The 14591-nt window shown below is 45.7% G+C and overlaps 1 protein-coding gene across 12 annotated transcripts in view; it reads right to left on the bottom strand.

Moving 5' to 3' along the window:
* CACNA1C (calcium voltage-gated channel subunit alpha1 C) overlaps positions 1–14591 on the bottom strand; it is a 653963-nt gene that overhangs the window by 161463 nt on the left and 477909 nt on the right. For 7 of the 12 annotated variants that reach the window (XR_010411642.1, XM_064591748.1, XM_064591749.1 and 4 more), the window contains exon 10: positions 2633–2707. The exons of the other annotated variants lie outside the window; for them this stretch is intronic. Coding sequence is in view for 6 of the 7 variants with exons in the window: in XM_064591748.1 (XP_064447818.1) it covers positions 2633–2707 (75 nt within the window). In the remaining variant the exon portion in view is untranslated. The remainder of the gene's footprint in view (positions 1–2632; positions 2708–14591) is intronic. 12 annotated transcript variants of the gene reach the window in all.

Below are 14591 nucleotides of genomic sequence, written 5' to 3'. Positions count from 1 at the left end.
AGTTTGCGAAACACCCAGTCCCAAGACTGTGGGCTACTTGGGAGGAGGAGGGCCTGAGCAGCATCTGTTAGTTGGGGGGAAGGGGCAGCAGTGCTGCTGTGAGCAGGTTGGGGCACTGGCACTGCCATGGCCAAGTTTGGGGGTTTCCTTGACTGTCACACCTGCTGCTTGTCTAGGGTGAGTTTAACTAGTGGGACTTACTTCCTGAAAACACTGACCATTGAATCCTTTCCTACCCTCAACTCTGTGCCCTCAGAAAAGCTGTGCAAGCTTTTCCATTTGTATCCACTATGAGCCATAAAAAGAGGAGCTTTCATGAAAATATTTTATTTTGCTTTTTTCCCCACCTACCAATTCTAAGGGGTTTCATCCCCAAACTTAGGGTCCAACTTGTTTGTAGGAGGGATGTTTTTGCTGCCTCATGAAGTACTAGATGGATGTGGAAGACTGCCCCCCTAATTGTAGTGGACACTGGGTCCTGAGTCAGTTCCATCTAGGACTGTACCTGAAATAGGTAGCTTGAAATAAATGACTATTACCAGAATCGGGTACTAAGATTCAAACTAGCACTACAGACACCAGGAATGGGGAACATAATCGTGGAATCCACCAATTAAGTTTAAATGTGACTTGAAGATAGACTGAACGTAGACCGGGATGTCATTTCCCCTTCTAGCAATCCTGACATTCCGACCCCAGCAGGCTGACTTGGGATATAAACCATCTAATTCCACTGGTGCCAATCTGTCTGGTCAATCTCCACTCCCTTCCCAAGGCAGCAGTGAGCTGCATTTCCAGAGTGGCAGGAATTTTCTAGCTTGCAACCCAGTGTAGGGGCTTAGAGAAGCCATTATTTTATCATTATTTTTTATTTCAAATAGAAGTTTCACTCGAGAATTCTTCCTCCTCACCTTCTCTTACCCTTTTAATATGACACAAAAATGTGTTTTATTTTTGGCAACCCTTGTTCTTCAGAATGGCCATTACGGCATTGGTCCTGGTTCCGTTCTCCTTGCAGAACAGAACTCCTCATGTGGTGAGAAAATCACTAACTCTCAGGAGCCACACAATCTGCAGTTAGTGAGGGTGTGGCATCAGGTGATGTGACACCTTGTACAAGTCCCCATGGGGCCGCCACAGCCCAGGAAAAGCTTCTACTGGTTATATGGATAGTATCTTTGGATGGAGATTTTCCAAGGTTCATTTCTTTTGGATGAAGAAAAGATGGGTGGGTGAGAAGAGACTCATGTCAGGAACATGCAAGATATAAATAGAAAGCCCATGACTTAACATATGTTTGACTGTCATGTACGAGAGACCTCTCTACCTTAGGACTCATTTTTAATACAGTTGGGTAAAAAGAAATCTAGATGCCATTTCAAAGAAGGTTGGCACTGGACGTGACTTTAGATATTACCCAGCTCTAGCTTATTCCCTTCACTTTACAGGACAGGAAAGTGAGGTTTAGGGAAGGGAAGATGCCCAAGTTCACACAGTGTATTTGGGGGTAGGACTTGGTCATGAGTACAAGTGTCATAACCCCCTGCACCATGCTTATCTTGATTGCCCCTCTGTTGACCAGCTCCCTACTCTATACTTTAAGACAAGATGAGGTTCTTATAGCCAGATCAGGCTCTGGAAGCATCATAGGAGCATGGTGAATAGCCAAATAGTGGTGTTGAATTTTATAGCATTTACACACCCGTTGTAGCCTGAGGTCTGAAGGAGCTGGTGTGTGAGGCCAGACCTTAGGGATGGTTTTAGCACTGGGAGCTAGGAAGACAGCACCTTCAGAGCTTACCAGATTCTTTCCTCCATCCACACTAAGGAAGAAGTCATACACTTCAGTCCTTTCAAACCATCTATCTCTGGTCATCTCTGACCTAAGGTTCCTTTCACTCTTCAGGCATCATTGTTTAAAGAGTTCTGGGGGGTGCCTGGGTGGTTCAGTCAGTTAAGCATCCGACTCTTGGTTTTGGCTCAGGTTGTGATCTCAGGGTTGTGGGATCAAGCCCCACATTGGGCTCTGTGCTCATTGTGGAGTCTGCTTAGAATTCTCTCTCTCCCTCTGCCCCCCCCCAACTCTCTCTTTCAAATAAATAAATAAATAAATAAATAAATAAATAAATAAATAAATAAATAAAATCTTAAAAAAATAAAGTTAAAGAGCTCTGACTTTGTGACACTTTGCTCCCAGAGAGCCCCTTATGTGTTAGTGGAGTGGTATGATGGTGGTGCTAGGCTTGGAAATACAACCAAATTAGGAGTGGATGGGCTTGGGCTTTAGGAGGAACCATATTATCTCCTAAATCAAGGAACTGCCTGTACCAGTACCAAGTTGGCATTTACGGTGACCTTAATCTTGGCTGGCACTATCCAAAGGAAGTGTTCCATCAAGGAAAAGCAACTGCTGATTGTCATGTCTGCTGACTTTATACATATGAAGAGATGATAGGGCAGTGGCTTTGAGTGGGACAGATTACCATCCCCTTATAGATACACACACACACACACACATACACACACATACAAATACACATTCATGACCACTGCATCACAAACCATCGAGAAAAATACCAGTCCGGTATGTACCAATGCTCATTTACACACATAGAGCGCAGGGGAACATTACCATGGGTTTCTGTGGAGTGACTAAACCAAGCAAACTTCCCTTTCTTCTGATCAAGCAAGCCCGCTGGTGTGCCTCCTTTCACAGACAAGATGGTCATGTCAAGAACCAGGAACAAGACATCAATAGAAAGCATGCAGTCAGCCATGGGCAAAAGAAAGAGACAAGGAACTCAGCTTTCACATAGAACATCCATTTTCATCTTTGAACATAAACTAAGAAAACTGTAAAGAGCAATAAACCAAAACACATAAGAAAACATAACAAAGTAGAACCCAAACCCCAATCACATGAATTAATGACACAAAACAAATGATGGACCCTGAGGAGAAGGAGTTACTCCAGCAGAAGCTTCAGTCTACACTGGTCTATCTAGTTAGTGGCTTTGAGGGAAGAGCTTCCTGGGAGAGGCCACCACTCATCCCTGCTGCCTACAGTCTCCAGTAGGGTAACTGCTAGAATCAAACGATAGCATTGGTGCTCCCCCTTCACTCCTACCCAATGGCCAGGTGACCTGACCTCTTCCCCACCTGTAGTGGATCTACCCCTCCTCCCTCACCACTTATATTCAGATCATGCCACTTGCAGATGAAAAACAGCCCATGGATCTACTTGCCCCTTTGTCCAATTCAACGACTTAGTCCCATTCAGTAAAGAACCACCAAGTGTTTCAGGCCTAATAATATCCAAAACCTCTATGTATCTGCTTTTAATCAGTTTAAACAGGCGAAGAAGCTTGTCAGTGGATAGTCTTTTCAGAAGTTTGGTGTATAAGGGAGAAGAATGTTATAAGCTTCTTTTGGCTCTGGGCTATAGTTGAAGAAGAGGGTGCTAGGGAGTTTGTAAAGACACTGATTACCACAAATGGAAGAGGGGGAGCTCTGTATTCTGCAATAGACTTTGAGTTCTGGATGTCAAATGCTTTATCTAATTCCAGAGAAAGAGAATTTTCCCACTCTGTTTGACAAAACTAGTATGAACCACAGCTCTGCCAGGCCTCTATGGAGGGGGCTTGGCATGAGTAGTGAGTGAGGCTTAGTCACAACTTATTTTTTTTTTTTTAAAGATTTTTTATTTATTTATTTGACAGAGAGAGACACAGCGAGAGAGGGAACACAAGCAGGGGGAGTGGGAGAAAGAGAAGCAGGCTTCCCGCTGAGCAGGGAGCCCTATGCGGGGCTCGACCCCAGGACCCTGGGACCATGACCTGAGCAGAAGGCAGACGCTTAACGACTGAGCCACTCAGGTGCCCCTAGTCACAACTTATTAATGAGGTGGGAAATCTGCTACCACTCAGGAAAGGAAGCATGTGCCCTGGTGGGGAATGGGTAGGTGATCCCATTAGTTCCAGGAAAGGGCATAAAGGGAAGGTCAATCCAAGTTTTTAGGTGCTTCTTTATTTTATCCACTTCCCCTGGAACTTGGATCACCTTCAATGAGCATCCTTGAATGCTGCTTGTTAGTGAAAATTCTGAAGACTTGTTCATGAAAAAAAGGATCAGTCTTATTTTTAATCTAGGTAAAGGGCCATGTCCCAACCACACATCTTTAAAATACAAAGCTTGGAAAAAACAACAACAACAACAAAGCTTGGAATAAGCAGACACTTCTCAAAAATCCCATATGAAAAAAGCACTGAGTGTTAGGAGCTGAAATGAATGGCTTGGTTCCAATTTGCTTTCTAGCAAAAGATATGTCTCAGCTTAGAATGATAACAGTTACTGAAGTAAGCATCTCATAATGAGTGGTCTTTTGTTTGGAGGTGTAAAGGGGTCAACATGAGTCTGCCAGTCACCAAGTTTCTGTCTATTCACATGGTTGTCTGGGGGAACAAGAGCCCTGTCCAGTGATGGAAGGCCCAGAACACTGTGACCTGTTATACAGAAGCATTATTCAGCTTCTGGCCTTGGCATCAGTATTGCCCCATATTTTTTGATTTCAGAAATAACTGCACAATAACTTTAAAAACAATAGGAACAGCTTGATAAAAACATGGTCATTCAGTGTATGACTGAATTTGACCAGGGCTGGTCTTTCAGCTACAGGTGTGGAATGTGATTTGAAGAGCATGTAAATCATCTCCTTTCAGAGTGTGCAGTAATGTCTACTAGATCTGCTCTTTTGGGTAAAGTCATATATCTGAAGGTTCCTTGTTGAAATGAAAATCTCTCACCTGGAAGGAGCAGTACATTAACATATTAGTGCCTACTTGTGATAGTTTATCCCAAAAGTCCCTAAGGGAATAAGATGGGTGAAAATGCAGTTCGTGTTCCTATTCCCAAGGGATTAAATGGCAGGATCGTAGTTGATTCTTTAAGGGATTTGTTGCCCTAGGGAGATGGACTTGCATTCCATCTTGGAGTCTGAGTGTCCAAACTGTTGAAAGCTGAGAATTACAAATGCTGGATAGTTATTTGGTGGATGAGCTGGAGACTCTGCCTCTTCCTGTGGCCACTCAGATGATGAACTGGCTGGAAATTAAGGCAGAAAGACAGCAAAGAACACAGGTGCCCGAGGGCACCTCTCCTCTAAAGGCAATCCTCTTGATGTTTATAAAGTGAAGCTTGATGTGTGCTCATCTGCAGACTGTGTCATAATAACATGCCCTCTGCAGAATAAATTGTGCTTCTTGAATGATTTAGGAAGGATATTACTGAGAAAGAATGCTAGAGAGGAAGCTAGTTTTCTGACTTTCTATCTTCATTGTTAGGGGGTCCTCTGCACCAAATCTGAATTTCTGGGCTGTCCTGTTCCTTGACTTCTGCTGAGAAGATTCTCAAAGAAAATGAGATTACTCTTCCTGAAAGAGTAATTAACAGCTGCCGTTGCAGGTGGTGGATAACATAATTACATTTTTAGTAATATCACAACTGCTACAATGAGTTGTGTTGACTCCATCTTGCCAAAAACTGATTATCTCTTGAATTAATGTCTTCTCTCCCCCAAAATTTTCTCTGGGTGACAACTCTTGCTTGAATGGTGCCTGATAGATTATTTCTACATCTCAAGGGAGGTGCACAGATCTTGTTTCGCAGTAACCAATGTCTCCCCTGACCTGCTTGGAGAACAGTTGTGTGGATAATGGGGGGATTATAATAAGCCATTTCCTACATGTCTGGAAATCATATGAATCATGGTGGGGGAGGAGCACTAGATCTAAGCCATGGTGAAGATTGGCAGTGCCTGGTACCTGTGGGTTTGCAAACCTTCTGAAGGTTTATTTACTAAAATTTAAAATCCTCCATTAAACACCAGATAGTTCTTTGAAAGCATGGCTGCACAGATCAGCTGGCCAGCCTTTCCAAAGCTGTGGTCAACAGAGAAGCTCTCTGTAAAACTAATGCCTCTAGTCAGTTCCTTATACTGCTTAAAGCAAACCTCTAAGTGGTGAATCTGCTCCAGGTTGTTCCAGTGTGTCAGCACTCACATTTGCTGTAAAAAGAAATTAGATCTCATTTAGCTACCATGATGTAATATGTATCCCCAAAGATGGCCAAACTCATCCACGTGCATAAAAAATGACTTCAGAAGGGGCTCTGACCAAGGTTTGAGAGTAAGAGCAATGCTAGTTTTGATAAAGAAAAAGAAAGTCACTAAGGTTACTTAGCAGTCAATCCACAGAGGAAACAGTAAGCAAAATCTTCTCAGGTATCCTTTCCTTTACTCTCTTTTTCCTCCTCCCTCCTTCCCCTCCTTCCACTCCTTCCTTCCTCTCCCTAGGTTGGGGGCAGATGCATGGAGAAGCCTCCACACATAAAATATATGGTCTTGCTTCTTGAGGCTGTCTGTCTTAGGTATTTTTATTCATCACAATTGGCCGAGTGACATTAGAGCAAAGCTCCATGTTAGGGAACAAGGAATGGACCTGGGAGAGATGAAGAAATCTGCCTAGTTCTGAAATCTTTGGTTACCCAAATGGCTTTGACACTGTTCCAGGGATGTGGCTTTGCAATGTTCTGTGGTGACTTTCAGCAGGAATGGCTGGCCTCTCTTGAGATCTACTAAGAGAAATGCTGTCATCATTCTGGAAGTTAGCTGGCAGCCTCATTACCCAAGGTCAGAGAACTCATCAACTGCTGTCAATCTTTTATCTCCTTTCATTGGGAGAGGGTTGGCGCATCAGGGCCAGGCATCCCAGGCAGTGGTGGGGGTGTCAGAAGCCCAAGGAACTGAGGGCATTTCTCACCCAACCTGAACTTCTCCAGTGCTGTGGAGAGCCGTATGGAGCCAATGGGCTGAATCCTGGGTCTGCCAGACTGCCAGGATCCATTTGCTCAGCCTTCTACACTCTCTTGGATGAACTGAACAATTTACTTTGCCATTTAATTGGCAGATGCCCATTTTATTATCTTTTCTGTATATGAGTGGCATAATTAGCATTCATTTTCTCAGAGTACTAATCCGAGTTATGACTAACATGCAAAAGGATTCCTAATTTCCTACCCCACTGACTCTAATCTGGAATCTAACACTTCCTGTGATCTGGTTCCATGCTATGTGTGATGGCTGAGTGCCCCTCAGAAATTCATATGAAGTCCTAGCCCCTGTAACCTCAGAGTGTAGCTGTATTTGGAGAAAGGGTCTTTAAAGAAGTAATTAAATTAAAATGAGATAACGAGGGCAGGTTCTAAAGCAATTTGACTGGTATTCTGATCTGAAGAAGCAATCTGGACACAGACACACACACAGAGAAGATATATGAAGCCATGGGGAGAAGACAGCCATTTACAAGCCAAGGAGAGAGACCTGGAGCAGGTCCTTCCCTCACGGCTCTCAGAAGAAGCCAACACCGGTTACACCTTGATCTTGGACTTCTGGTTTCCAGAACTATGGGACAATAACTTTCTGTTGTTTAAGTCACCTTGTGTATTTGTGGGACTTAGTTACAACAGCCTTAGCTGATTAAGACAATATTGATTCATCCTCATTTCCCGTTACTTCCTCTAGAAATTCTCCACCCAAGTTGGGCTGCCCTTCTCATTGTCCCTGGAATGTACCATCTTTATTCTAACCTCTGGGCTTTCGTAGCTATGACGTCACATATCATACCCTTCCGCCTCCCCTTCACATATTCCAGGGTCAAGGAACAATAGCTCCTGTGCCAAATCCAGATTGCTACTTGTTTTGTAAAGAAAGTTTTGCTTCTGTATTGTCCACGGCTGCTTTCACACTATAGCAGCAGAGCTGAGTGGTTGCAATAGAGGCTCCATGTAGCCTGCAAAGCCAAAAATAATTACCAACTGACCCTTCAGAGAAAAAGTGTGCTGACTCCCGAACTAGTCAAATTTCATCCATTCCTGGAGGCCCAGTTTTCATTTGTGGAGCCTTTCAGGACCACCCACTGCCACAGAGTCCCCTCTTCTGAGCTCCTGGAACATTGCGATCTGTGAGGCTTTAAAATTAGAACGTGAATTCAAGTTTTAGTTCCATGAAACGGGTAAGTTATTTAACCTTTCTGAGGTTTCCTTATATGTAAAAAGAGGCTAAATATCGATACTATTTAGTTCATGAGGTCCTAGTAAGGATTAAGTGAAATAAATTTATAAAAACTTTGTAAATGGTAAGTGATACAAGTATTTGCTAATATTACCAACTAATTTTAATCTGTTTTTCTTATAGTTTACTGTATGAGTATTAGATTATTTCCCTAAGTTAAAATTTTCTCAAGGCCAGAGTCTTTATACTAGAATTCTCTGGACTCCCTTTCAGATCCTAGCGGTATTAGATTTGGAACTATAATAATAACAACAGTTTCTATCTTTATGGAGTTTTAAGGGCACTCCTACATGCTGGACATCTTGAGAGTTTGTCCTTCAAATGCGTCCTCTCTGCTATGCCCTGTACTCCAGGAAGCTGACCTTTGTAAACGACATCAACAACTTCTCCTACGCTAGGGCTTATGCTGTGTTGCCCAGTGGGGAGGGCCAGCAGGATGTCTATGAGGCCTGAGGAAAGTGAAGCAGGGTAATTATTTCCCTGGCACTGCGTGCAGGGCTGGTACACATTGGCTGTGTCTTGTTGCTGAAGACCACAGGTCTGATCACGTGACCCTCTCCTCATGGCTGCCCTCTCTGATTTCTGGAAAATGCTCCTTCACTCTGTCCCTTCAGGCCCTTCCAGTAGGGTCCTGCATTATCCCCTGTTGACTTCCTTAAACCTTCCTGCATCTTTTTATTAACCTCTCCTAAATCACCCACTTTATGAGTCTGTTTTCTGTCAGCAGCCTGACCAATGGAGCCCTCTGGTCTGGGGCAAGGTGGATAGTAGTATTCCCCTGTCAAATGAAAGGGTAGTCCCCACAAGTGGAACTTAGTTCCCCCAAAGTGAAAGCTAGTAAATGGTACAGAATGGCTGGCCTTGCACCCAGGACTTTCCTGGGTACATCAGGCAACCTCCAGAAGAACTTTGCTCAAATACAGAAGAACTAATTGATAAGAACTAGTGATGTAGGGTATTACAGTGGGCATTGCTTTAGCCCCATGGCAGAATAGAACTGGACATTCTGGTTGTGCTTACTGCCCCAGGAGACTCTCTTGGGAGAAACTATGTTACGTTTCCTTTCATTTCATTTTCTCTTGCCAACAAACAAACAAACACAAAAACTTGGAAAGTTATTCCTTACTACTTTCCTACAGTTTGATAGATCAAACACATGGCCAAATATAGTCTCAGGCTGACAAGTGAAGGAGTTCTTTATATGTCTTTATCCAGCTCAGAGTCTTAGGAATCTCCCTAGTACTGTGAGTCTAGGAAATGCCAAAGATGATCCTCGCCTTGGCCTTGCTACGAAATAGCTCCAGACCCTGTACAAATCACATGATGATTGGGGGTCTCATTTTCCTCATCTCTTACATTAATAAATTAAATTAGATGATGGATTGCAGGTCTCTTCTAAGGGAAAGAAAGAGAGGGAGAAGGAGAGGAGAAAAGTATACTGTAGAAAAGAAGAGGGAAGAGATGGTGAGAGGGAAAGCAAAAATGGAGCCCAGCCACGGTGGCCTGTCTGGGTTGAAAGGTCACAGAGAAGGGTGCCACAGCCTCCAGGGCCTTCCCAGAAGCTTCCTGCCAGCCCAGGCCCAGCAAGGCTTCCTCCACATAAGCAATTAAAACCTGGTTGATGTTAAGCTATCAGAAAGTAAATATAAAACAGGATTAAATATTAAGAAGCCAAACAAAGTGGCCTTATTAAAAAGGCACAATATAAGCATGATGTGCCATCGTAATAATTATTATTACTGCTATAAACTGGGAGGAGGCATAAATGCCTGCCCTTGATCTGCAGCCATAATCCCCAAAGAAGAAAACCAGGGTCGTTGTACTCTCAGCAGGCCATAAACATCCAGTGTTCCCAAGCAGAAAATTTCTCTCCACAATTGTGGCGCCACTGAGTCGGGCCATCGGCGCGGGTAGGGGGAGGTAGGCAGTGGCAGGAGGAGGCAGGGGAAGGAAGTTGAGCTGCGTCAAACAAATGTCTGAACTTTGGCCCATGGCCCTCCTTCCTCCCCCATCATGCCCCACCTTCATTAGGGATGGCCAGGCGGCATGGAACATTCTCAGGCCCTTGGGACGATGGGGGAAACAGGACATCCGATCACGCAGGAGAGTGAGGACATCCCCAAGGAAAACAGAGCTCCCCACAGCCACTGGGATTGAGTCGGGGTCTTCTGGACATGGATGATGGTGGCCTTTCTGTGTAGGATCCCTTTGGAAATTCAATTCTTTTAGGGCACAAACTAATTTTAGGCTGGAGGGAGGACATTATTCTAGTTCTCAAAGCCTCGTTTAGCAGTAGCTGGTCGCTCATGTGGTATGATATAAAAGGGACAGAGAATGACTTGTGTCCTATATCCCTCTTCAACCCAGTCCAGTGATGCCCACTGGTCATTCCTTCATTTTAGGATCTTGTCCCCTCAAGAGTGCAAATACTCTTGGATGTGTAATAGTAGTATTAGTCATTTCTATCTTAATACTAATAGTATTGAGTAATAGCTTTTTGATCACTCACTACATAATGGCTACTCCCCCATGCACTTTACATGCTAACTCATTCAAGCCTCAAACAATCCTAAGAGGGATTATATGTTCCCATATTATAGATCAGGAAATTGAGGCTTAGAGAATTAAGTCACTTATTCAAAGCAAGCAGCTAATAAGATCCAGCATTTGAACTATGGTAGATGCTATGCTAAGTCTCCCCTCTCAGCCATTATGTATATTGCATGAATTTATAAAGTCCTTTCCTAATCATAAGAGAGGACTAGAGAGCCCTGCGGATGTGCCTGGATCACTGAGAGAAAAGGAGCCGAAAATACAGGTGGAGGATCTGGGGGAGAAGCCACACTTATTTCATAATCTTGCCCAGGGCCTCCCTGTCAGCTCTTCTGGGCCAAGACGGGGAGGCATTACGCACAGCAGCATGGTTAGGAGCCTAGGCTGAGTCTGCATCCTGTCTCTGCCACTTTGGAGCTCTGTGACCTTGGACATGGGACTTCATTACTTTGTGGCTCAGTTTCTGCTCTGCAAAGGGAGATCTGAATCATACCTGCATTGCAGGGCTTGCAGGGGTAGCCTTCATTTTACAGGTGAGAATATTAAGGTCCAGAGAAGGTCAGTGATGTGCCCAGGGTCACAAGGCTAGTTGGTGGTAGAGGGATAGTCCTCTTTCCACCATTCAGTGCTGCCACCTTTCTCACTTGCCATTCACTCGCATCCTGAAGAGGATCAAAGTCCACCCTGGAACATCACAGCTGAGCTCTCCCCTTGTCTGGAATTCAAAAGTTCCACTGTGGATAAGTTTCACACTTTGCACCTTGTTCTCTGCTGTTACAAAAGCTATAAGCTATAGCTCACGATTCACTCTTATTTTCTCTTTTCTCTCGGGCTCTGTCTTCCCCTTCACAGCTTTCTGAGTCTCAAGATAATTTTGATCCAGGTCAGATTTCCTGCAAGGAGCCCTCTAGGGGCCCAGCACAATCTCGAAGATGCAGGTACCCACTGAGCAGGAGCCGCCTTGAGTGAGGAGCACTACCTCTATGGAAGGGTCTTAGCCTTGCCTTGCCTTCCATCGTGCAAGTAAATAGCTGCCTTAAATTTCGAGGCTGCCTCCATTAGTGGCATTTATGTGAAGTGAGTCACTTTAGCTCCCAGCTCCATGGTCCCTTTTAAGCCCAGTCATTTCATCAGTGAGTTTATGGGCAGGTGTCAGAATATCAATCAGCTCGCCCCCGTCCGTGGCAAGTCCTTTATTTTTATTAATCTCCCTGCTCTGCCTGCTGGAGGCTTACCATTGTTACTTTCCTCCTTCTCACTGGGGTGAGGATGCAGTCCTGGGTCCGTCTTGCTAATTTAACAGCCCACATCTGTCACGGAGAGGTCCTTCTGCCTTGTCACTTCACAGGACCCTACACCCCCCTGCCCTGGGCAAAGACCCAGGAAAGTGGTGCTCCCCTCCTCTGCATGAGTCAGATCCTGTTAGGCTGGGGTTCGGAGCCCAGGATCATGTTCATGGAAGGGTAGCTGCCAGAGGTGGAGTTCTGGGACAGAGAACTTCTGGGATGGTGAAGGGTGGTATGTCATGTTCTAGGAAGAAACTAGAAAGGTTTAATCTAGATAAGGTAGATTAAGAGGCCTCATCATGGGATGCCTGGGTGGCTCAATCAGTTAAACATCTGCCTTTGGCTCGGGTCATGATCCCAGGGTCGTGGGATCAAGTCCCGCATCGGGCTCCCTGCTTGGCAGGGAGTCTGCTTCTCCCTCTGCTGCTCCCCCTGCTTGTGCATTCTCTCTCTCTCTCTCTCTCTCTAGCTTGCTCTCTCCCAAATAAATAGAATCTTTAAAAAAAAAAAAAGAGGCCTCATCACCCTCCTCAAATATTTGGAGTCTTTGCTTAGGGGGAAGATACTGCCTGCTTAGAGTAGTTCTACAAGGAAAAGGTCTCAAAGATTAACTGGAGGGGTGAAGATTTTGCACTAACATAAGAAACATGTCCAAAGTGGCCTGGCTACCGTCAAAGACTAGGAAGTAGTCATTATTGGCAGTTTTCAAGCCTTTGCTAAGGGTTTGAGAGGAGCTTCCTAAGGTTTCTTTTGCTTAGAAAAAATGAACTGAGCTTTACAACAAGGGTGCTCGGAGTGATGCATCACCATGAGTGGACTGTTTGTGGGGCTGGGGCGGGGCCCAGACAGAAGGAAGGAGGACGGTTCTTGGAGCCCTTACCTGATTCTCTCACCTGCTGGGGGGGCACCATTTCATCATGTCACATGGCTGTCCCGCACCACACAGAACCCTCAGCCTGCCTCCCGAGGCCCCTGTGATTTGGTTTCACTCCACTCACCCAAACTCCCATTCCATCTCCACCCAGCGAATGCTCGGGGCACTCAGCATTCAGCTCTCCTCTCCACCTCTGCTTTGCGCCACCCTGGGCCAGCTTGATTTGATGCCATTGAACGCAGAGTGCTGGCCAGCCACCAGGCACCCACCCACATCCGGTCTTCGCCCTGCTGGAGACTGTCCCCTGGGCTCCTCCACAGGCACAAGACCCTCTTTCCCTCCCAGTCCTCCTGCCTTCCTGAAGCCTTCTTGAATCCCACAGCATCACAGCATTCTTCCTCCTGAAGAGGAAACTACACGTTTGCACCATGTAGTTCAGTGCTCTGGTATATATCCAGTTCTTTCTCTGCTCACTAGAAGGAGTACAGCTCTGTTTGGTGCTACTCCCAGGAAATGATGCCATTTTAATTCTCACAACTACCTGGGGAGACAGCCAGGGAAAAAGATGTCTTCATTCACAATTTCTGGATGAGGAGACTGAGGCTGTGCAGGAGCAGAGCCGGGACCAGGAGGCAGGTTTTGTCAGTCCTCTGTTCGTTGCCGCTCCCCCCACCAACAGTGCCTTTGACTCTGGCTCATGAATGGAAGGAAGAGCCGCACCTCACTGACTCACCCGCTTTTTTCTGCTTTACTCTCTTATCCTTTTCTTTCCACCACAGCCCTCAGAAAGCAGGGCATCTTCCGTGGCGCGATGCTGATTTCCCTGGGAAACCAGATGGGGAAGTGCCGCAGGGCCGGGAGCAGGACTCAGCTTCTGCTGGAAGCCCGGGAGCCCATCCAGAAGCATCCATTCAGCTTTCTTCCATGGCTCTCCTTCACCCTCAGAGAGCGGTGCAGACGAGCATCTCTGGGATGGGGCCAGGTCGGCACTGTTTCCTTCACTCTGTTTCATCAGGGCGGGGACTGGAACCCACACAGTCAGCCACCCACTGAAGGCTCCTGCCTCCCCCTTGGGCTATACTGGGGTAGGGCCAAGACTGGCCACTGCTGGGTAGGGTGCTCACGCCCACAGCAGTGGGGTGACTCTGAACCAGGCAGAGGAGGAGAAACCGACCCCAAGCCAAATGTGCAAGAACTGGGGGGTGTTAATGCCGGACAATGTCGCTTTATTATTCTACTCCATACACTCTCCCTCCAGAATCTTCCCCTCCATATTTAATCTGAATCAAAGGTATTATTCACCCTTCATCCCTCCTCCCTCTTTTCCCTAATCTTAGAACTCTTCTGTAATTTCTCAGGAGAGTTGGGCTTGCTGGAGAGGCTGATTGTTCTTCCTTTAAAAGAGGGAAAGGGTTTTTGAAATCCAGAGAACAGGGACCACTGTCTTCAACAAGCAAAAGGCCTGGGGGCACTGGCACGAAGTGAGAATGCTGATGTTCCAGCAATCGACTTTAGATGGGAGGCGCGACCTTGGGTTCATCTGGACCTCCCTGCTTGGGTAGTCATACTACCTCTTGGTTATTCCTCCCCTTCTGAAACCTAGACTCTATGAGGCTTCGTGCTGTGGGCTCAGTGGCCCAGGACACCTAGAAGGAAGGACACAGAACTTCTGGTTTTTGGATGGACTCTCTGTCATGGTAGGTGGGATAAGGAACAGGCTTTTTAAGTAAGGAAGGGAAGGGCTGGTTGTGTG

The sequence above is a fragment of the Mirounga angustirostris genome, unplaced genomic scaffold, assembly GCF_029215605.1.
Source record: "Mirounga angustirostris isolate CCGP_5_RB_7025 unplaced genomic scaffold, mMirAng1.0.hap1 SCAF_5, whole genome shotgun sequence".
Lineage (NCBI taxonomy): Eukaryota > Metazoa > Chordata > Mammalia > Carnivora > Phocidae > Mirounga > Mirounga angustirostris.
The sequence above is the reverse complement of the archived record's forward strand: the minus strand, read 5'-3'. Positions and strand labels throughout refer to the sequence as shown.